Here is a 23199-nt window from a genome sequence, read left to right on the forward strand (position 1 = left end):
ATTGAATTTACTCTTTGCAAAGGCAATTTTTTCACTAAGCTTAGTAAATGAGGTGAGGAGGTATTGATTTAATCAATGATGAATCATCAATCATGAACAAACTTTATTTTTTTTTAAATTTTCCTTGTACTTGGTTGTGTATTTTTTTGCAAAGTGAATTTTCTCTTTGTTTCACCTCATTCACTTATGCAGGCCATAGATGGGTCGAAAATCGGCCGATTTTTCGGCCGAAAATAAAATCGGCCGATTTTCGGATCGTTAGTGGGCTATTTGTTCGGCCGTTTTCGGTATTTTGGCCGTTTTTTTTTAATCGGGAAAGTTGGAAAAAAATCGGCCGATTTTCGCGGCAATAATGGGCTAATCGGCCGATTTTTTACCGATAAAAAATCTGCGCATGAGCAGTGACCTGCAAGAGGAAGACAAAAAGAAGAAAAAGAAGAAGAGGAAGAAGAAGAGGATGAAGGAGAAGAAGAGGATGATGATGAAGAAGTAGAAGAAGAGGATGATGATGAAGAAGAAGTAGAAGAAGAAGAGGATGATGACGAAGAAGTAGAAGAAGAAGAGGATGATGATGACGAAGAAGAGGATGATGATGATGAAAAAGTAGAAGAAGAAGAAGAGGATGATGATGAAGAAGAAGAAGAAGAGGATGATGAAAAAGAGGAAGATGATGATGATGAAGAAGTAGAAGAAGAAGAAGAGGATGATGATGAAGAAGTAGAAGAAGAGGATGATGATGAAGATGAAGATGAAGAAGAAGAAGAAGAAGAGGATGATGATGATGAAAAAGAAGAAGAGGATGATGATGATGATGATGATGATGATGAAGGAGTAGAAGAAGAAGAAGAAGAGGATGATGATGAAGAAGTAGAAGAAGAGGATGATGATGATTAAGAAGTAGAAGAAGAAGGATGATGATGAAAAAGAAGAAGAAGAAGAAGAAGAGGATGATGATGAAGAAGTAGAAGAAGAGGATGATGATGAAGAAGTAGAAGAAGAGGGTGATGATGATGATGAAGTAGTAGTAGTAGAAGAAGAAGAAGAGGATGATGATGAAGTAGTAGAAGAAGAAGAAGAGGATGATGATGAAGAAGTAGTAGAAGAAGAAGAGGATGATGATGAAGAAGTAGTAGAAGAAGAAGAAGAAGAGGATGATGATGAAGAAGAAGTAGAAGAAGAAGAGGATGATGATGAAGAAGAAGAAGAAGAGGGTGATGATGATGATGATGAAGAAGTAGTAGAAGAAGAAGAAGAGGATGATGATGAAGAAGTAGTAGAAGAAGAAGAAGAAGAAGAAGGAGGATGATGATGAAGAAGAAGTAGAAGAAGAAGAGGATGATGATGATGAAGAAAAAGAAGAAGAAGAAGAAGAAGAAGAGGAGGATAATGAAGAAGAGGAAGGAGGATGATGATGAAGAAGGAGAAGAAGAAGGATGAAAAATAAAAGGAATTCCAGTCCGACAAAAAGTGTCTCTGCAGAGAGCTCTGCTATTTCTTTGACAGTTCTTTGACATTTACAGAGGTTGCAACATTGTATCTATTTGTTTCCGAATAAAAACATCTGTATCCTAAATGGATACAAATAGATACATTGTTGCAACCTCTGTAAATGTCAAGGAACTGTCAAAGAAATAGCAGAGCTCTCTGCAGGGACACTTTTTGCCGGCTGTAGACGGGAAGAAAATCGGCCGATTTTTTTTACCATTGGTGGTAACGTCGGCCACTTGAACGACCGATTTTTTGTTTTTTTAAAAGAAAAATCGGCCGATTTTCGACCCATCTATGGCCTGCATAAGACGTGAACGTGAACATGCTCAACCCCCTTAATAAATCAGGGTCTATGTTTCTCTATTCATGTGCCAAAAGATATAACTTGAGTAATGCAGGCCATAGATGGGTCGAAAATCGGCCGATTTTTCGGCCGAAAATAAAATCGGCCGATTTTTTGGCCGAAAATAAAATCGGCCGATTTTCGGATCGTTAGTGGGCTCTTTGTTCGGCCGTTTTTCGGTATTTTGGCCGTTTTTTTTTTTTTGGTAAAGTTGGAAAAAAATTGGCCGATCGGCCGATTTTCGCGGCACTTAGTGGGCAAATCGGCCGATTTTTTACCGATAAAAAATCTGCGCATGAGCAGTGACCTGCAAGAGGAAGACAAAAAGAAGAAAAAGAAGAGGAAGAGGATGAAGAAGAGGAAGAAGAAGAGGAAGAAGAGGAAGAAGAAGAAGAGGATGAGGATGAAGAAGAAGAGGATGAGGATGAAGAAGAATAAAAAGAGGATGAGGATGAAGAAGAAGTAGAAGAAGAAGAAGAGGATGAGGATGAAGAAGAAGAGGATGAAGAAGAAGAAGATGAGGATGAAGAAGAAGAAGAAGAAGAGGATGAAGAAGAAGAAGAGGATGAGGATGAAGAAGAAGAGGATGAGGATGAAGAAGAAGAGGATGAAGAAGAAGAAGAAGAAGAAGAAGAGGATGAGGATGAAGAAGAGGAAGAAGAAGGAGAAGAAGAAGAGGATGAAGAAGAGGATGAGGATGAAGAAGAAGAGGATGAGGATGAAGAATAAGAAGAAGAGGATGAGGATGAAGAAGAAGAAGAAGAAGAAGAGGGTGAGGAATAAGAAGAGGAAGAAGAAGAGGATGAGGATGAAGAAGAAGAAGAAGAAGAAGAGGATGAGGATGAAGAAGGAGAAGAAGAAGAAGAAGAAGAAGAAGAAGAAGAAGAAGAAGAGGATGAGGATGATGATGAAGAAGAAGTAGGATGAAAATAAGAGGAATTCCAGTCCAGCAAAAAGTGTCCCTGCAGAGAGCTCCGCTATTTCTTTGACAGTTCTCTGACAGTTCCTTGACATTTATAGAGGTTGCAACATTGTATCTATTTGTTTCCGAATAAAAACATCTGTATCCTAAATGGAAACAAATAGATACAATGTTGCAACCGCTGTAAATGTCAAGGAACTGTCAGAAATAGCGGAGCTCTCTGCAAGGACACTTTTGCCGGCTGTAGACGGGATGAAAATCGGCCGATTTTTTTTACCATTGATGGTATCGTCGGCCGCTTGAACGACCGATTTTTCGTTTTTTAAAAGAAAAATCTGCCGTTTTTCGACCCATCTTCGACCCATGGGTCGAAAATCGGCCGATTTTTCAGCCGAAAATAAAATCGGCCGATTTTCCGATCGTTAGTGGGCTATTTGTTCGGCCGTTTTTACCGATAAAAAATCTGCGCATGAGCAGTGACCTGCAAGAGGAAGACAAAAAGAAGAAAAAGAAGAAGAGGATGATGAAGAAGAAGAAGAAGAAGAGGATGAAGATGAAGAAGAGGATGATGATGATGAAGTAGTAGTAATAGTAGTAGTAGAAGAAGAAGAAGAAGAAGAGGATGATGATGAAGAAGAAGAGGATGATGATGAAGAAAGAGAAGAAGAAGAGGATGATGATGAAGAAGAAGAAGAAGAGGATGATGAAGAAGAAGAGGATGATGATGAAGAAGAAGAGGATGATGATGAAGAAGAAGAAGAAGAGGATGATGATGATGATTATGATGATGAAGAAGAAGTAGAGGATGATGATGAAGAAGAAGAAGAAGAAGAAGAAGAAGGAAGAAGAAGAAGGAATTCCAGTCTGGCAAAAAGTGTCCCTGCAGAGAGCTCTGCTATTTCTTTGACAGTTCCTTGACATTTACAGAGGTTGCAACATTGTATCTATTTGTTTCCAAATAAAAACATCTGTATCCTAAATGGATACAAATAGATACATTGTTGCAACCGCTGTAAATGTCAAGGAACTGTCAAAGAACTGTCAAAGAAATAGCAGAGCTCTCTACAGGGACACTTTTTCCCGGCTGTAGACGGGATGAAAATCGGCCGATTTTTTTTTACCATTGGTGGTAACGTTGGCCGCTTGAACGACCGATTTTTTGTTTTTTAAAAGAAAAATCGGCCGTTTTTCTCCCCGTCTATGGCCTGCATTAGTCTGCAGTAGATACTAAGGTAGCAAATGGTTAGTTCCAGAACAGACAGGTCTTGGATTTTCCCAAGGAAAATCTGCCATCTTTTTAATCACATTTGACGCACATTCGCTAGTTTTGTACCAAATTTGTTTTAGATTCAAGTGGAATTTTGTTGTTGGCAAATGCATCCTTTTGCAATGTTGCACATTTATAGTTCTATTTATAAAACATTCATTACATGAATGTCAGAAGCATTCATGCAAGCTTAACATAACGACTGTCACTTTTGTAAGACATTAACATATATCAACAACTCCATCCAATGGCTAAAATGCAGTATAGTTTTCTGAAATAATTCAATGAGAAAATTAGATTGCATTTTGGCCACTAGATGGATTCTGTTTTTCGGCACAAGCTTTCAGGGTGTACCCCTTCTTTTATGTCCAAGCAGTGAACTTTGTGTATTAGTACTGCTTGGACCTTAGAAGAAAGGGGTACACCCAGACAGCTTGTCTTGAAAATTTGGATGTTAATGCAGATAAAAAAAGTATCACGGACAGTACTCAATTGTTATTTTGTTACCCTGACTGGTTTATTTTTAGGTACCTTTTTTTAAGGTATGGTTAAGTATTTTCCCATACTTATACTCAGATTCCAACACTGTTTTGATCCAAATTATTCCAATGCAGTAATGTGGCAATCCTACATATAATCACAAGAAATGAGCAGTAACCCCTGAGTCATTGATTGGATGACCTGAACATTTTTAGTCAACATCTTGGAATGGCAGACAACTGACAGCAAACCACATCTGTAAAGTTTGTCCTATGTGCACCATGTAAAATTAAAACATAATGAAGGTTTATGGAATAAGAAGCCCATGTATTGGTACATTTTGAGTTGCATGAAATCTTAGCAGGGCATTCAGATATGCAGGCATGACCTGCTAGCCTCAAAGTGATTCTAAAGGTTGGAATTAAAAAAAACAAACATATTATACTTACCTGCTCTGTGTGATGGTTTTGCACAGAGCAGCCCCAATCCTCTTCTTTTTGGGTCCCCTGCTGGTAGTCCTGGCTCTTCCCCCCTGCCAAGTTCCTCCAATAGCAAGCCTCTTGCTATGGGGGCACTCAAGCAGGCTCACTCCTGAGCATGGACATTGTCCATTCACACACAGAGTATGGCCCAGCCCCCCCTTCTCCTCATTGGCTGTGATTGACAGCAGCAGGAACCAATGGCTCCTGCTGCAGTGTGAGCCAATGAGGAAAGGGAGAGGCCCGGGAGAGCAATGGCTCTTATGCACACCGCTAGAGTGAGATGGGACTCAGGTAAGCATAAGAGGGGCTGAGGGGGGAGCTGCAGCCAGACCTTTTATACCTCCTACCATAATGTATAAAATGCATTATGGTGAAAAAAAGTCTGCCTTTAGAACCACTTTAGGGCTTGGGTAGATATGCAAATACAGCATGGTTTCAGGAGCATTCAAGGAAGCCCACCTGGGTTCCTTGACAGTTGCTTCTAACCTGCGATTGACCTCCCTAAACTACATTTAGAGATTATAAACTGATTTTGCAATTCCATTGAAATGTATATAGATGAAAGTATTTCTGAATAAAAGCCCATGTACACAGGCCATAAGGCTAGACTTTAAAGAAGATCCTGGAAATGAGATGATAGTCACCTGATTTGCAGAAAATATCTGCTCTTTAGTTCTCTTGTCTGCCACTGTCTAGGAATGCTATTGATTTTTGGCAGGTAAGAACTGTTCTGCTCACTATTTTCTTCCCTCCAGAAACTAACTTTGCTGAGCAAAACTGTGATTTTTGTGTGCCAGACATGGGGTCATGTCACCCACAGATCTCAAAGGACACCAAAACTGAAGGGGGAAATGATGGAGAAGCAGGAAGACTGACATGGCTTCTTTAGCAGGAAAATGGCCATACCTGGAGACACTCATCTCATGTCTATTGTAAGCTTTAGGCTTTATTCAAATTACATGGCAGAGTATAATAATACCTTCCATTCAATGGAAACTCTTTGTTTACCAGGAGATGATTTCTCTGTAATAACAGTAACTTCAGGGGATCCAGTCAGTTCTAAAACAAAAAAAAACTGCGTAAATGGATTTGATTAGGTCCCTGTTCAAATGTTTTTTTTTTCTTGCCTTCAACTAAATGAAAGTCTGGATTTAGAAATAACTTTCTTGTACTGTATAACAAAGTGAACTTATGAGGAAAGAACTTCCACTACCAACTTGTTTTTAAATAGGCTGCTAACTCATCTTGGCTTTATTACATAGTCAGTTACTCATCTGGAATAAGCATGCAGCCAGTGAAGTGTAAAAAAAATCTGGATTTCTGCATGCATATTTTGGGTCATTGATTTGCTAGGTAGAGAATCCAGGATCAGTGTAAAACACCAAGAGCTTCTAATGGTTCACAGGTTCTCTTTAAAGGTGACTATGTCAAGAGGAAGTACAAGGACTGTCAAAGATATCCTCTTTTGGAAATCCTAGATGCCTGGCTGTGAAACTTCAGCTGTTTTTAGTTACAGACCTGGAACAAATATTCTATAAACATGCCCCAAAATAATTTCAGAATTTACAGTATTAGAATGACAGCAAGGGAACTGTAATTTGCAAACAGAGAGGTCAGTGATGGCAGTATAGCTCCATTAATTCATTTTTTTTGTTTTACTCTTGAAAAAAAAGCATTGCCAATGTCTACGCTCCCTCTGCTCAGTATGCCCTTAAAGGCTGGAGTTCTGCTTTAAACAAGCTATACATTAATAATTTTTTTTCTATTTAACTGCGAATTGAACAAAACGCTGTGCTATTGTGTTCTGAAAGTAGGGAGCCTTCCCCACCATCAGAACACACTAATCAGACTTGCTGGCTATAGCCAGGAAAAACCCAACAGAAGTTGAATGGTAGATGGACTTTTGCACAACCAGCCTGTCCATACATTGAAATTGAGCCAGTCCCTGCTGAACCAGCCAAATTTCGATCCAAGTATAGCCTCCTTAAGAATGCCTGATACATTTTTCTTTGCTAAGATTATACCAGAAGCAACAGAGAAGCAGAGAAAATATGTACATTTCAACAATTCAGCTCATTGGAAACTAATTCTCTGTTGCAGAAAACAGTAACATAAAATACAGGTGCATCTCAATAAATTAGAATATCATCAAAACATTCATTTATTTCAGAAATTAAATTCAAAAAGTGAAACTCGTATATTATATAGATTCATTACACACAGAGTGATATATTTTCAGCATTTCTTTCTTTTAATTTTGATGATTATGGCTTACAGCTAGTGAAAATCCAAAATTCAGTATCTCAGAAAATTAGAATATTGCATAAGACCAATTAAAAAAAAAGGATTTTTTAATACAAAAACGTTGGCTTACTGAAAAATATGTCCAGGTACAGTATAATATGCACACAATGTTTACTCAGGGCTCCTTTTGTATGAATGACTGCATCAATGCGGCATGGCATGGAGGTGATCAGCCTGTGGCACTGCTGAGGTGTTATGGAAGCCCAGGTTGCTTTGATAGCAGTTTTCAGCTCTTCTGCATTGTTGGGTCTGGTGTCTCTCATCTTCCTCTTGACAATACCCCACTGATTCTCTATGGGGTTTAGGTCAGGCGAGTTTGCTGGCCAATCAAGCACATAGATACCATGATCATTAAACCAGGTGTTGGTACTTTTGGCAGTGTGGGCAGGTGCCAAGTCCTGCTGGAAAATTAAATCCGCATCTTCATAAAGCTGATCAGCAGAGGGAAGCATGATGTGCTCTAGAATCTCCTGGTAGACGGCTGCACTGACTTTGGACTTAATGAAGCACAGTGGACCAACACCAGCAGATGACATGGCTCCCCAAATCAACACAGACTGTGGAAACTTCACACTGGATTTGGATTCTGATATTCTAATTTTCTGAGATACTGAATTTTGGGTTTTCATTAGCTGTAAGCCATAATCATCAAAATTAAAACAAAGAAATGCTTGAAAGATATCACTCGGTGTACAATGAATCTATATCAAATATGAGTTTCACTTTTTGAATTGAATTACTATAACAAATGACCTTTTTGACGATATTCTAATTTATTGAGATGCACCTGTAGATGATTGCACAGACTTACCATGTGGAATTGATTTCTCTTGTGTCCATCTGCAGTGAAAACATGACTCATTTAAACATCTTTGCTGAAATACAAATGGCTTTGATGTTTCTGGCAGTGACACGTTGGTTGAGTGACCCGTTACATTAATCTGAAAAATGGAAATATCTAAGTGTTCACATACTGCATATATCTCCACTGAGAATTCACTCCAGTGAGCAAGTATTTTGAGGAACTGTTACAACTAAACTCAAGTTATATATATACAGTAAAGTATATTTGTTATATGCATCCACTGGATGGGCTGAATATGGAAAGGGTGTGCCCCTCCCACAACAGAAGCCAGGGGGAAGTTGGTTCTGCAGGGAGGTGGTATGTGCTGATAGGATCAGAAATTAGAAGGCAAAGTCTCATTGCAACATCAACTCACCTGCTGCAGGGATTGCTCTGGATGTGCTTTCTGCCGCTTATGGCTGTTGTGGATGGCTCTACTCTGAATTTAAAAACTGATGCTATGACTCTTGTGTGATAGTGTCTTCGGGATGAGAGAAAACGGTGCCGAAGCCCGGTACATGCGTGGTACGGACACAAGGTGCTACACTACCCCTAGAGGTCACCTCATATATAGCGACAGTGCTGCTGATCTCCTCTAACCTGTCGCAATCTCTGTAGATACTGGCAATCAGCTACCAGAACAGAAAGTTTCCCATCACGAAAATTTTATTTGTAGCTCTTAAATGAGATTTTGGACAGCCAAGGGCATTAGTTGCAACCCCCCCCCCCCTCGTGCTTCTGTGAAAGCTTTCAACATATGTAACCAGGTGCTTCTTAGCTAGAGACAGATAGTGATTAGGGCACTGTGCAGCAATGCACCCAATGGACTTCAGCTGAATGGTTAACAATATCTTGCCTCCATCCACCAGGGGGAACTGACAAGCAGAAGAAGCTCAAGATACTTGATGGTTGGCAGAATTGAATCATGGGAAATTAAGTTCAGGAAAGAAACTTTAAAATGGCAGACTATGGATGATTAGACTACAATTCCCAATGTGAGCAGGGTATAAAGAGAGTGAGGTAGAGCTGTATTTTCACAGGCTAAATACTGAGGGATTCTCTCTTTGCTGTGGGGAGACTGAGGTGTACACATTGCATTGTGTGCACATCAACCTGCTACAAATCTGGGGCCATGTGCTGAGGACACTGGAGTCATTCCAGGTAAATTTAGAATTGAGCTGATATCTAAACAGCAGGACCCCTGTTGCTGTACTGTTGGGACTGAGGAGGACACTGCTGCCATTAACCTGTTGCTACTAGCAGAGACTGAGCACAGAGGGACTGGCCATCTAACTAGCAGAATTATTTACTGCATACAGACTTTACTGGGACTGTACTCATGTGCACCATCTTAAGGTCTGGGCCCCAACGCTAGTTGGATTAAGAACTTGGGTTGAAAACTGCTCACTCATCTACTTCACAAGACCTTTGCCTATTGTCCATAGCAAGAAGTTTCTCTTTAGGGAGTTTTAAATTTAGTCGCTGACATTTATAAACAGTTGCACTCTAAAGAGGATATAGCCTACTGTTTACAAAGCAGTTACCGCAGCATTGATTATCATTGCTATTACTGTTTCCTAATGCTATTACTTATTACTGATTTTGTTGATTACCAGGTTTACTCTAATTTAGCTGCAGAGGGTGCCATTCTATGGTTGCTATAGCCTTGTGAAAATATGTCTAGTGAGTGGTGAGTGATCTATTCCTTTACTTATTCATTCATTCATGTACATACTGTAATTTACTGCAACCCAGGACAATATATTGGATTCCTTTACTGCTAACAAGTCTGATCTTTGCTATTTGGTACAGAACCTTAGTTGTGTGCAGGGTATCTGTATTTGTGCTCCCAGTAGCAGTGTAGTATCAATTTGCTTAACTTGCTGTGTCACAGGGGCTGGGGTTATTCTCAGAACGGAGGCAGAAGAACAGAGAACCCAATCTACCAAGTGGCTCCTGTGGGGGTAGTGCTACACATATGTTCAGATGCTATCTGTGGGAATGTGTTCCCCTCTAGCCAAAAGAGCCTTGGTGGGGTGAGGTACTGATGTTGGGCAAGAACATCTGGCTTGTAATTATCATTCTAATACAGTTGTTAATTAGGGTTGAGGTTAGCACTCCAAATTCATCAAACCATGTCTTTATTCCCCTGGTTATGTGCACAGGTACTTAAAGAGTAACTCCACTTTTTTTGAACAAAAAAAAAACCATTTCCTTCTGAGTGATCTATGTACTGTATATTGCAAGGATTGTTAACAAACTTTGTTGCACATTCCTACTCTTTTTCTGAAAAAATAGCTGTTTTTCTGTGTCCATGTGCAGAGTGAATCTGTTTGGGAGTGATTTTATAATTATCAATTAGCTGCTGCATCTGCAGAGCTCTAATGTGGGAAGTAGCAAGGTCTGCATGCCTTTAGACATGATTTGCCTTTGAGAGTATCTCACCAAAAATTTAATTTTTGTTGCAGGGGATACCAAAATTCTGACTTTTGTCTTAGTGCAGAATTCTGGGAAAATCAGTAAGACAATCACTCAAGCAGGAAATGACATTTTCAGGGGGAGTTCTGTACACCATCTGTGTATAGAAATCCTCCAGGTAACCATTATTTTACAGAAAATTACAGCACTGCAAATTGATAAGGAATTGCAATATGGCCTGGGTCACAATTGTATTTTTTTATTTGCTAATTTTTTTTCCCACTTAAGTGGAGTTACCTTTTAACCACCTCCCGTCCGGCTGTTGTATATAAACGGCCGGACGGTGGCAGTGCAGGGTCGGGTGGCTGTTTATAAACGGCCTCCCCACCCCCTGCTTGTGCGCGCTCCCTGGGAGCACGCAGCACCGCGATACGGTGCGCGCTGTGTCCTCCGGACACAGTGGAGACCCGATCGTCGTACGGGACTTCTGTGCGAGGTCCCGATCATGTGATCACTGATTGGTCAATCAGTGATCACATGCAGAGTAGTAAGCAAGATGTCACTTCTGACATCATTGCTTACTACGTGTGAAATCTGTGAATGATCACAGAGGTCACATGGCACAAGGCCATTCACAACAGCCTTGTACCATGTGACAAGCTGTGACCAATCACAGCTCACACAGTAGTTCTCAATGGCTGCAAGAATGCAGCCAGAGAGAAGGAGAAATGATTGCTTTTAAAGCCTTTATGGGTGTAAAAGCAATCAGCGTAAAAAGAAAAAAAAAAATCTTCATCACCGACCACAAGTAGTACAGTGTCACCATGGAGACACTGCACTGCTAGGGTGACAGTATGTAAAAAAAAACAAAACCCATAAATAATAATATAAAAAAATAAAATAAAAATGTAAAAAAAGTTTAAATTTGGGTTTTTGTTTTTTTTTTTACTAAAAAGATAACGAAATACATTTTGGCCAAGATTTATGATGAAATATTGTTTATTTGCAAAATTTTATAAGAAGAACAATTTTTTTCAACATTTTTGGACTTTTTCATTTACATAGCAAAAAAAAAAAATTCCAGTGGTGAATAAATACCGCTAAAATCAAGCTTTATCTATCTCAAAAAAATTCTAAAACATTCATATGGGTACACTGTTGTATGACCGCGCAATTGTCATTCAAAGTGTGATAGCGCTGAAAGCTGAAAATTGGCCTGGACAGGAAGGGGGTAAAAGCGTCCGGACTTGAAGTGGTTAAAGCTGAAATTTAGCTCAAAATTATTTTAGCTAAAATTGTCCCAGGTCATGCAGGCAGTGTGACACAATCTCTGAATGCATGTAACACAATCTTTAAATGCATGTACAGGTAACACAATCACTGAATGGGGGAAAGTCTGATGAATGACCAAATTCTCTCCCCTTTGAGAGATCATGTTACATGTTTTGTAAGCAATGAAAGAATTCTGGCAAATGGAGGAGGGGGTGAGTCCCCATCAGGAGCTTTTTCTATTGAATTAAGTCTGGAGACCCAATGCTATTAACTGTTGCAGCACTAAAAGTTCAGAGCCAGGAAGAGGACCAGTACCCCTACAGTGAGGATCTTTCCAGGATCCAGCTGCCTGCATAGAATGGGACATGTTTTATTACAGGTAAGTTAGGTCACTGAAGCTCTAGAGGCAAAAAAACGTTTTTAATTTTGATTTTAGTGATTTGGAGATGTGTCCACATATTATTTCATAACTGCCATTAAAAGCCCTACCATGGGACAAATTATGAAATACAATCCACTGACAGTGGCCCTAATAACCATTGAGGCAGTCTTGTTGGATAGAAAAATGGAAAGTGGTAGGCCTTAGCCATGAAATCAGGGACAGTCGTGCCCCAATAATAAAGTGGCACTAAGCCAAAAAGAGGAACAGAAGAAGATTTTTTGGTTAACAAATGTAATAGCTCATGTGATTCACTAGAAAGTGGAAAAGTCTTTCATTGAAAGGTAGATATGGCTTCAAAGAAAGACATTTATTGTAATAAAGTATTACACAGTGCAACAGTGATAGTTATAAACACATCTGCCTCATTACCTTTCCTTAAATATTGGGTTACTTTATCAAATAATGAGTTACAATTTTCATACAGTATGTGAATACAAGTTATTCCATTAAAAAAAAAATGAAGTGAAAAGTTGTACTTGATTTTATGATTTACTCACAGTGAACCAATTATCTGCTTCCATTTCTCTGTACCTGAGCTGTCCAGTTCTATCCAGTCGAAATTTAAATACATTGGCTGACTGAGCTGCATATTGGATATGAGGTACTTGGCAGTTCACTAGAATTGAACATTTAATAAGTGTCAAGATAAACCACAAACTTTCCAAACCATAGAAAAGGTAAACAACATACTCAATGAACATAGAACATTCAATGCTCCCAGCTAACTGCTTCCATTTAAGGAAGCACAACAGTGCAGCAGCCAGTAACAGGTAAAACAGGTCTAGTAGCTATTGGAAGAGGGCAAGCCAGGACTGGTCACAGGGCACACTGGGCATTTACACAGTGGGCCAGGGCCGCCTGGATAGGAGGGGCAGTGGGGGCAGCATATAAAGGAATCGATTCATATATTTCCCTCTTGTCACTGCTGAATTGCCACTGCTCCTCTCTCTCCTGCAGGCATTCAGCTGCTGCAAGTGAGAAATGGAGGGATTGGTTCCTCTATAAGCTGCCCCGCCACCCCTTGTATCCATCTTCTTTCTGCTGCCCCTGTCCTCTTTCCTGGTTCCCCTATACTTTCTCCAGACCCCTGTGTGCTCTATCCCAGCCCCCTTCCTCCCCCGTAGTGCTATCAGGTTCCCACCTCCCCTCTCCTGCCGGCTGCAGTGGGAGATCTGTGAGGATGGAGATATGTCATTTACCGCCAGCCCCTTCTTTGTCTGAATGGACAGTCAGAGATCAGTACCAATCACTGACTTTGTCCATTCATAACTGAAGCATAGTAAGCTGTGTTTACTATACTTCAGTTTATTAGTGGACAGGGAGCTCTGTACAGAGCTATTCCTGTCTATTAATTCTGTGCAGCTGAGGCTGCAGAGATAGAGATTGAGAGCTGTGTTCTAAATCTCCTTTCTTTGTCTCAAAGGTGAGATGTCAGGGGTCTCTTTAGATCCCTAATAGCTCACCAAAGCCCCCCAACGGGGGTCCAAAAAAATTGTAAAAAAATAATAAAAAAAATTGTAAAAAAAAAATAAAAGTAAAATGGTAAAAAAAAAACCCAAACTGCTGACACCCATAGAAGGACTACCAGGGTCACAAAGGTTGCACTTGCAACCGGGCCCTAGTGTTCCACTGCTGGGCTCCAAGGGAAGGGCCCCTGGGCTGGGGGGTGCTCAGTCTAAAATGCCTGGGCCTATGTTTTGTCCCAGTTCGGGCCTGGAAGAAAGATTATGCATAGTAGAAAATGGCTAGATGGATACTTGTGTTTAGGTAACACTTGAATATTTAGAATATGTCCCAAACAAGCTCCAGGCAGACACAAACACCAGCTGGCCAGCATTCGAAAAGAGGTGGCATGAAGTACGGTGGGGGGGTCCAACAGGCACAGGGTGGGATGTCTGCCAATGAAGTAAATTGCCTTACCCCTACAAAATTAGGGCTCCTTTATACCACCTAAGTTGAACTGAGTCAAGTATTTCCATTGCATGAACAAAGCAAAAAGTCCTGTTTTCTATAGTATCAGTTCACACCAATGTGTTGCAGTACCCATTAGGTTTAAAAAATAACTGTGTTAAAATATAAAAAATAAAACTGTAACACAAAGCAATGTATGTCATGTGCGCTAAAAATGTAAAAATTGTGCTGACATGCCCCCTAGGGTGTGAATAATGTATTTTATTTTTTATTTTTTTCTTTCTACAAATACAGCACATTTAACATATGTTTAAGGTAAGGTTGAGAAGAAAATGCAGCAGAGTTTGAACACTGTATGCAGTTAAAAGAACAAGAGACACAAATAGACTAAAAAAATAAAAACTATATATATATATATATATATATATATATATATATATATATATATATATATATTCAAACAGTAAGCCACACAATTATTGGTGGTGATGGGTTGCTCTTTTCCTTCTGAAGTATACTTGGTTGTATTAGAACAGCATAGTGTCCCTTTGTTCCTTTATGCTGTTATCTGTCCTATTGGTGATAATTGGCCCAGCATTCATTTTGCAACCACTGTCAACAGAACATCAATAGCCAATATGCAGGTATATTCTTCTTACCTGCCAATAACTCAAGCACCTTCAACTGTACAACCAAGTGCACATCTGTGTGTCAGGCTTTGATAGATAGACAGACAGACTATTAACCCTGTAAATGAAATACTGACCCCCAGGTATAATAGTGAAATTATTTGTCTTCACACAGTCATGTTTAGAGATTTGTCGAGATACCCAAATCTTGTTGACTAGCATGATGGCATCTGTGTTAAATTTGTACTTTGATATGTATTTTGAAGTTTCTCCTGCATCAAGCTCCACGCATCCAGAATCAATGTCGCTCCTTAATAAAACAAAGTACATTACTAGCTTATATCTTCACTATGATCAGCAATCGCATTCGGCACAGAAAAAAAAAATCTGTACTATCAAGCACGTGTAAATAATTTGAAAATATGTCTTATAAGTATGTACAATTGTAATGTCCAAATATATATATATATATACAGTTGCAAGAAAAAGTATGTGAACCCCTTGGGATTATGTGGAGTTTTGCATGAATTGGGCATAAAATGTGCTCTGAACGTCATCTAAGTCACAACAATAGAAGAACACAGTCTGCTGAACATAATACTACACAAACATTAGATGTTGCCATGGTTTAATTGCACATAACATGTAAACAATCACAGTGCAGGGAGGAAAAAGTATGTGAACCTTTGGACTTAATAACTGGTTGACCCTCCTTTGGCAGCAATAACCTCAACCAAACGTTTCCTGTAGTTGCAGATCAGACCTGCACAACGATCTGGAGTAATTTTGGACCACTCGTCTTCACAAAACTGTTTCAGTGTAGCAATATTCTTGGGATGTCTGGTGTGAATCGCTCTCTTAAGGTCATGCCACAGCATTTCAGTCGGGTTGAGGTCAGGACTCTAACTGGCTCCACTCCAGAAGGCGTATTCTGTGCTGTTGCAGCCATTGTCTTGTTGAATTACTTGTATGCTTTGGGTCATTGTCCTGTTGCATCACCCATCCTCTGCGGAACTTCAGTTGGCGGACAGATGGTTGTACTTTTCCTGCAAAATGTCTTGATAAACTCTGGAATTCATTTTCCCATCAATGACAACAATCCGTCCAGGCCCTGAGGCAGCAAAGCAGCCCCAAACCATGATGCTCCCTCCGCCATGTTTTACAATGGGGATGAGGTTTTGATGTTGGTGTGCTGTGCCTTTTTATCTCCACACATAGTGTTGTGTGTTCTTCCCAAACAACTCAATCTTGGTTTCATCTGTCCACAGTATATTTTGCCAGTAGTGCTGTGGAACATCCAGGTGCTCTTTTGCAAACTTCAAACGTGCTGCAATCTTCTTTTTGGGCAGCAATGGCTTCCTCTGTGGTGTCCTCCCATGTACTCCATTCTTGTTTAATGTTTTCCTTATTGTAGATGTGTCAACAAAAATGTTAGCATGTGCCAGAGATTTCTGTAGGTCTTTAGCTGACACTCTGGGATTCTTCTTTACCTCATGCAGCATTCTGCGCTGTGCTCTTGCAGTCATTTTTACAGGACGACCACGCCTAGGGCGAGTGCTAAACTTTCTCCATTTGTAGACAGTCTGTCTTACCATGGACACATGAACATCAAGGCTTTTGGAGATACTTTTGTAACCCTTTCCAGCTTCATGCAAGTCAACAATTCTTGATCGTAGGTCTTCCGAGAGATCTTTTCTGCAAGGCATGGTTCACATCAGACAGTGCTTCTTGAAACCAGTAAACCCAAAACAGGTGTGTGTTTTTTAAGGGCAGGGCAGCTGTCAGCAACACATCCAATATTATCACACTGATTGGAGTCAAGGTTGGCTCACTCCTGGCTCCAATTAGCTCTGGGAGAAGTCATTAAGCTAGGGCCTCACATACTTTTTCCTCCCTGCACTGTGAATGTTTACATGTTATGTGCAATTAAACCATGTCAACATCTAATGTTTGTGTAGTATTATGTTGAGCAGACTGTGTTCTTCTATTGTTGTGACTTAGATGACATTCAGAGCAAATTTTGTGCCCAATTCATGCAAAACTCCACGTAATCCCAAGGGGTTCACATACTTTTTCTTGCAACTGTATACACACTGATCGATCAACCATAACATTGTTTTATCTTGTTACAATTTCATATGAAAGTTGGTGGGATATATTAGGCAGCAAGTGAACATGTTGTACCTGAAGTTGATATGCTGAAAGTAGAAAAAATAGGTAATTGTAAGGATTTGAGCAATGATGACAAGGGCCAAATTGTAATGGCTAGATGACTGAGTCAGAGCATCTCCAAAACTGCAGCTCTTGATGAATGCTCCTGGTCTGCAGTGGTTGGTTGCCAAAAGTAGTCCAAGGAAGAAAAACTGGTGAACCGGCAACAGGATCATAGGTAGTCAAGGCTCCTTAATGCACACAGGGAGCGAAGGCTGGCCTGTGCAGCATGTTCCAATAAAAGGGCTAATAGCTCAAACTGCTGAACTAGATAGTTTCAACAGAAGGGTGACAGAACACACAGTACATTGCAATTTGTTGTGTATGCAGCTGTGTAGCCACAGACCGGTCATGGTGCCCATTCTGACCCATGTCCACAGCCAAAAGTGCCTACAATGGGCACATAAGCATCAGATTTGGACCACGGAGCAATGGAAGAAGGTGGCCTGGTCTGATTAATTCAAGAATGGTTTGAGGAACACAAATATTAAACTGGCCTTCAAATTCTCCAGATCTCAATCTAATTGACCATCTGCAGGATGTGCTGGAGAAAACAAGTCCAAGGATCTACTACTGACAGCTTGGGGCCAGATACCACAGCATACCTTCAGAGATCTAGTGGAGTCCATACCTTGCTAGGTTATGGTGGCCATAAAGTTATGGCTGATCGGTATATAGTTAGTATAATAATCATAATACCCAAACATGACTGGATCTCTAAGTCTGGGGAAAAAGTACAATCCATTCCAGAGATGAACATATAGGTTAGAGTACTCTTTTTCAGAAAAGCATAAGTGGCCAGTGTGTTGCATTGCAGTGCATTAACAAATGTTCAGACATGCACCAGTTTCTTCTATCCCACATTACCAAAACACGTACAGTAGATCTGAATTGGCCCTAAAGCTTTAAACAATGCTGTCATTACCAGAAAAAAATTACTAGGCAGAAGCTTGTAAAAAAAAGTATACCTATCTGTCTAGTGGGCAGCAAACTCCAAACTGCTGCTGCTGGTATCCAACAATTCTGGGAGTTTTGAATGCTTAGTATCCTGCTGCTCACAGCCATCTACCGGCCCCTATGTTACTACTGTGCCCTGGCAGCCATAGCTCTGCCAGACAGCAAAGATTCATGACCCACTGGAGAAGTGAAGAATTCTACAAGCTGCTGCTAGTTTAATTTTTCATGTAGCATACGTGTCACAGTAATCTGTGACGTTATAAGAATATCATCTAAAAATCGACTCACCACCACACTAGTTGTTGCTTGTACTCTTTTGATGGATGCGATTGATAAGGTAACCAAGAGCAAGTCACACCAGTAAAAACACTTTTTTGGAACATTGGATGACAAAAGATTCCATCTTGCCATTCTCTGTCTGTAAGTAGAGATTTACACCTTCAGATGCAGAAACCTTTATTTCTACATTTTTCCCTTGGTTCCTCAGAGTTCATGTTTTACAGCACATCATCTAAGTATTTGCTCAAAGAAAAAATAAAGATAACTCAGATTTGTTCATATTGTACAAACTTCAATTTACTTGTGTCCATAACAGTGACAATTGCAGTGTATTACCCCTCTCCAATGGCAAACAACATATTAATATTCTCTCAGCAAGTTCCCTGTGCCCAGGAGAACCATATCATTTCTGCTACTGGAGTGCTGAACCACGGCACCAGGCTTCAACTAGGCACCATTTGGCAGAACTGGGGCAATCATAGGGATCACTTTTAAAACTGAATTTCAGGTGTATTTTTGGCATAGTTACAATTTTCCTTCTTGGACCAATGTAAGTATACATATTACATACCTGTGAAAGTGGAGAATTACTGTAGTAACCACCACTACTACAGTGATCCTAGCTGTCTTCTGGATCCCATGCCAAGTGGGGCTCTCCTGGTGCACAGCAACCAAAAGGGATATCACATTTAGCATGGATGTCATTCAAAGAACAGCTTGCTTTTTTCTCAATAAATGGCGGGTGTTCTCTCTTTGGACAAGGTGGAGAGGCAGGGAGCGAGCCAAAACCACACCAAAGGTCTTGACTTTCTAAATTTTTGGTGTCCTCTACATCTTCAGTTGTTAATTGCTGCTTGTGTTCTTGTTATATTGATTCACCATCACTATTTGTCTTGGTGACCCTTGTCACTGACACAGAGAGTGATGGGAAATCCAAAATTTTACAGTTGCCACTAGAACTCCTCTGTGGTGATGAAATGCATATGGAAGAGTTTAGCAGTGACATCATCACGTCTGCCTGATGAGCGGAAGTGCGTGGCTCTAATGACATATGGTTTTAGCTTATCACCTATGTGAGTATATTTCTCCCAAAATAAATTTGTTGTTGTTATGTATTACACCATGGAGTTCCTTTCATTCCCATGTAGCCCACCCTCTGGCTTAACCTGTTTGGAGTCTGGATGAGCTGAAAACTGGGATATATGATCCTGGCTAATCTTGGTTTATTTGAGCAATCTTAGACCTCTAACTACATGGGGTCTCAAATTCTGGTAAGCCACTATTGTGTGTAACTGGTGGTGGAACAAAGAGGCTGAGACATAGTAGACACATATTTTATTTGATGGACACTTCTTTCACGTGTGAAGCACAGCATGTTTGATTACATTTATATTTCTATTCTTATATTGTGCACTTTAATATGCACAGTTACTTCTAATTAATATATTATTCATGGCTAAAGGGACAGGGTCCTTTTCACTTTTATAAGATGTTCTCTCACTTCCCGTTTCATCTCAGGAACAGGAAGTAATGTGAAGGGAAATCTTCCCAACAGGACACAGCAAGAAAAAAAAAAAACAGATGCTATTAACCGCTTCTAGGAGCTTAAAAATTGCTAGTGCGCATGGAGCCTTACACTGTTTTTATTTTTTATTTTTAAAAACAGTCTTTAACATAATGTATGATGGAAGTAAGCTCCCACACTGTTTCCAAACCACCAGCAGTCTTTCCTCAAATCTCTACCAAGGGTTTCATATATCAAATATTCATTATATAAACTTTGACATGCATCCCCCTATGCGTGTCCATCCCCATCAGAGTGTATCCAAATGTAGCGCTACTCTCGCAGGAGCTGCAGGAATACTGCCCAGGTCTTCCCCAGTTACTTTGTGCTACAACTAGGACACATAGGCTCATTCACATGTTTCTCCAAAAACCAGTCTGTTGTTGTGTTTGTTGCTTTTATTTCTGAAGAACTTGGATAGGGATGAAGAAAATGAGTGGAATACTCCAAAAACAGGAACTATGTACACTTGAGGACTTTACTTAATCTTCTATGCCAGTGTCCGTGCTTGAATCAAACACTGGACTTCAGCTTTAAGGCAGTAGTAAGAAAGTAGTAGTAGTAGTAACTTCTTTAGTGCCCCAGAGGAGTTGTCACATGCCTGGTGGGGGAGCCTGATGTGGAGATGAAGGTGTCTTCTTACACCTCCTGCTCAGTGCCCCTGATAGAGCAAACAGAAGGCACGAGAGCCAGGAGTGGCATGAGTCCCTGGCAGGTCTGCGATGTTAGCAGACAGGTGGGTAGTCCAGATGAACAGAATGCAGATTAGTTGAGGATGCAGGTCAGCAGGAGCAGTGGCTGGTAGGTTCTAGAAGGAACTTGGCAACTGCAGACAGCAGCAAGTGGTAGTCACAGGCTGGAGAAGTAGCAGAGTCAGATAAGCTGAGTCGGGATCTATCAGGTGGATCAGGTACAGACAAGCGGATAGTTGAAGTTCAGGCCAGAAATCAGAAACCATAGGCAGATAGCAGGGGAACAGGCAAAGGCGTAGTCCAAGGGTAAGCTAGGTCGGTGCAGGCGGAGTTCAAGCAATGTTAAGACAGGTCAGGTTGGCAACAGGATCAGGATACCACAGATAGCAGATAATGGAACGTGGTAGACCAGAAGGCAAGGACTCCTAGTGCAGTAGCGGTTTAAATAGCCTGCATGGCGCTAGTCTGGTGGCAGGTGTACACGCATGTGCGAATGCGCACTGTCACAGGCACGGTTGTTGGGCAATTGGCATTGGCACATAAATGTGCGCCTGGGCATTCTCTGTTTTCCCTGACAGGAGTGTCCCTTAAAAGTAAGCCAGGTGGACAAAGCTCATTGGAACACCAACCAATGTTCCCTTTGCTAGACCGGTAGCTGACTCTCTAGCACCAGAGGGGGTTACACAGCACTCTGTCTTTAAGGTCCTTTAGGGATGTCTGTACTCACAAGACCCAAAAGCAACTAGATGTCTTCCTCTGTAATACCAGAACAGATCTTCAGTAGACAGCCCCTCAGCATTCATGCAGCCATTGAGAAATACTGTGCAAGCTGTGATTGGTCACAGCAAGTCACATGGTACAAGGCTGTTGTGAATAGCCTTGCACCATGTGATCACTGTGATCATTGACAGATTTCACAAGTAGTAAGCAATGATGTCAGGAAGTGACATCTTGTTTACTACTATTCATGTGATCACTGATTGGCCAATCAGGGATCACATGAATCGGGTCCTCATACAAGCGATCTGTGTTTTCCTGCGGACACAGATCGCGGTGCTGCGCGCTCCCAGGGAGTGCGCCCAGGCAATGGATGCGGGGAGACGTTTAGAAATGTCCACACACTTCGGCAGCGCTCCCTTCAGGCCGTTTATCTACATGGGCCGGATGGGAAGTGGTTAAGGATATTAAGCAAAGGCAAGTAACAGGGTTTAGACAGACTGCACAGACAAACCAAGAGTGAAACAGGCCATGGGTCAGTGCCATAAGGACAGGAACAGGAAATTCGCTATGACTGGGGAAATAGCACCCTAGAGAGTGGATAACAAGAGCAAAGACTGAGACAAGGATACAAGACACAGGAATTGGGATCACACAAACACACACCATAGTATTGGAAATTTGAAAGCTGAGATTGGCAGTTAGGCTATAGTGCTGTTTTTTTTGTTTGTTTTTTTTAAAGAATTATAGAGCATATAGGAGGCATGTCTTTAGCTGCACCCATGCATGTGCACAGATCACCTGAACAAATACATAGGTCAGAGTCTTGTAAAACAGAAAGTGCTGCGCTAATAAAATGATAAATACGTATATGAATGCCTGAGGTTTAACAGTAAACACATAAATTAATATAATCAGACCATAAATTATAAAGTCCAGGAGTGGTATAAAATTGTGTATAAAAGTTCAATAGTGCTCTTTACGAAGATGTAATTAGGAAGGTGACTCAGATATTCCCAATAAGGCATAAATTCAGTGTCGTGCAGGAAATGATAAAATTGCGCACTCACCAGATGCGCAATTAATAAGCGCAGAGGTCCCCTCTGTCCTGGAAAGGTGCAGCTCGCAGTGGATGGGCTTTCACTCAGGAATGGGCAATAGGATGACGCCTCTAAAAGTCTTCCCAAATTGTGGGCCCCCGCACCGGAAGTAGTCAGCCTACCGAGGCTGACGTACTTCCGGTGCGGGGCGGAAGTGGAAGTCGATGCTGGAACTGAGAGAGCGGAGGAGGATCCGCATCGGGTCCAACCGTGCCGAGCGATCCATTGGTGACCATCCCTAAGGCCCAGAGGAAAGTGATATAATTGCTGACCCCTACCAGAGCCCACAATTTGGGAAGACCTTTAGAGGCGTCATCCTACTGCCAATTCCTGAGTGAAAGCCCATCCACTGCGAGCTGCACCTTTCCAGGACAGAGGGGACCTCTGGTTTTGATTACTGCGCTTAATAATTGCGCATCTGGTGAGTGCGCAATTTTATAATTTTCTGCACGACACTGAATTTATGCCTTATTGGGAATATCTGAGTCACCTTCCTAATTACATCTTCGTAAAGAGCACTATTGAACTTTTATACACAATTTTATACCACTACTGGACTTTATAATTTATGGTCTGATTATACTAATTTATGTGTTTAACATTGAACCTCAGGCATTCATATATGTATATATCATTTTATTAGCGCTGCACTTTCTGTTTTACAAGATTTAAAGGGTTTTAAGGTTTCCTTTTAGTGCATTTTGCTGCTTCTATTTATTTTTTAGCACTCGCTGAATTACACTTTTATAGGTTAGAGTCTGCTTGTGCCAGGACACAGAAACATGATTTGTAGCAGTAAAAGCCAGACAGGACAAGAAAAGGAAGCAAGAAAGGAAACAGAGAAGCAGAAACAGGCATGGAGGACCGAAGGAATAGC

General features: G+C 40.8%; 1 protein-coding gene across 1 annotated transcript in view; it reads right to left on the minus strand.

Annotated features, from left to right (window-relative positions):
* The window catches only part of LOC149445730 (interleukin-6 receptor subunit beta-like), a 56818-nt gene that overhangs the window by 28632 nt on the left and 4987 nt on the right, over nt 1–23199 (minus strand). The window contains exons 3-7 of the mRNA XM_089653488.1: nt 18259–18388; nt 14940–15112; nt 12760–12878; nt 8098–8227; nt 5962–6041 (exon numbers count right to left, since the gene is read on the minus strand). Of these exons, the coding sequence (XP_089509614.1) occupies nt 5962–6041; nt 8098–8227; nt 12760–12878; nt 14940–15112; nt 18259–18388 (632 nt within the window). The remainder of the gene's footprint in view (nt 1–5961; nt 6042–8097; nt 8228–12759; nt 12879–14939; nt 15113–18258; nt 18389–23199) is intronic.

This window comes from Staurois parvus, unplaced genomic scaffold (assembly GCF_062004578.1).
Source record: "Staurois parvus isolate SC_StPar_1 unplaced genomic scaffold, SC_StPar_1.0 ptg000714l, whole genome shotgun sequence".
Taxonomy (NCBI): domain Eukaryota; kingdom Metazoa; phylum Chordata; class Amphibia; order Anura; family Ranidae; genus Staurois; species Staurois parvus.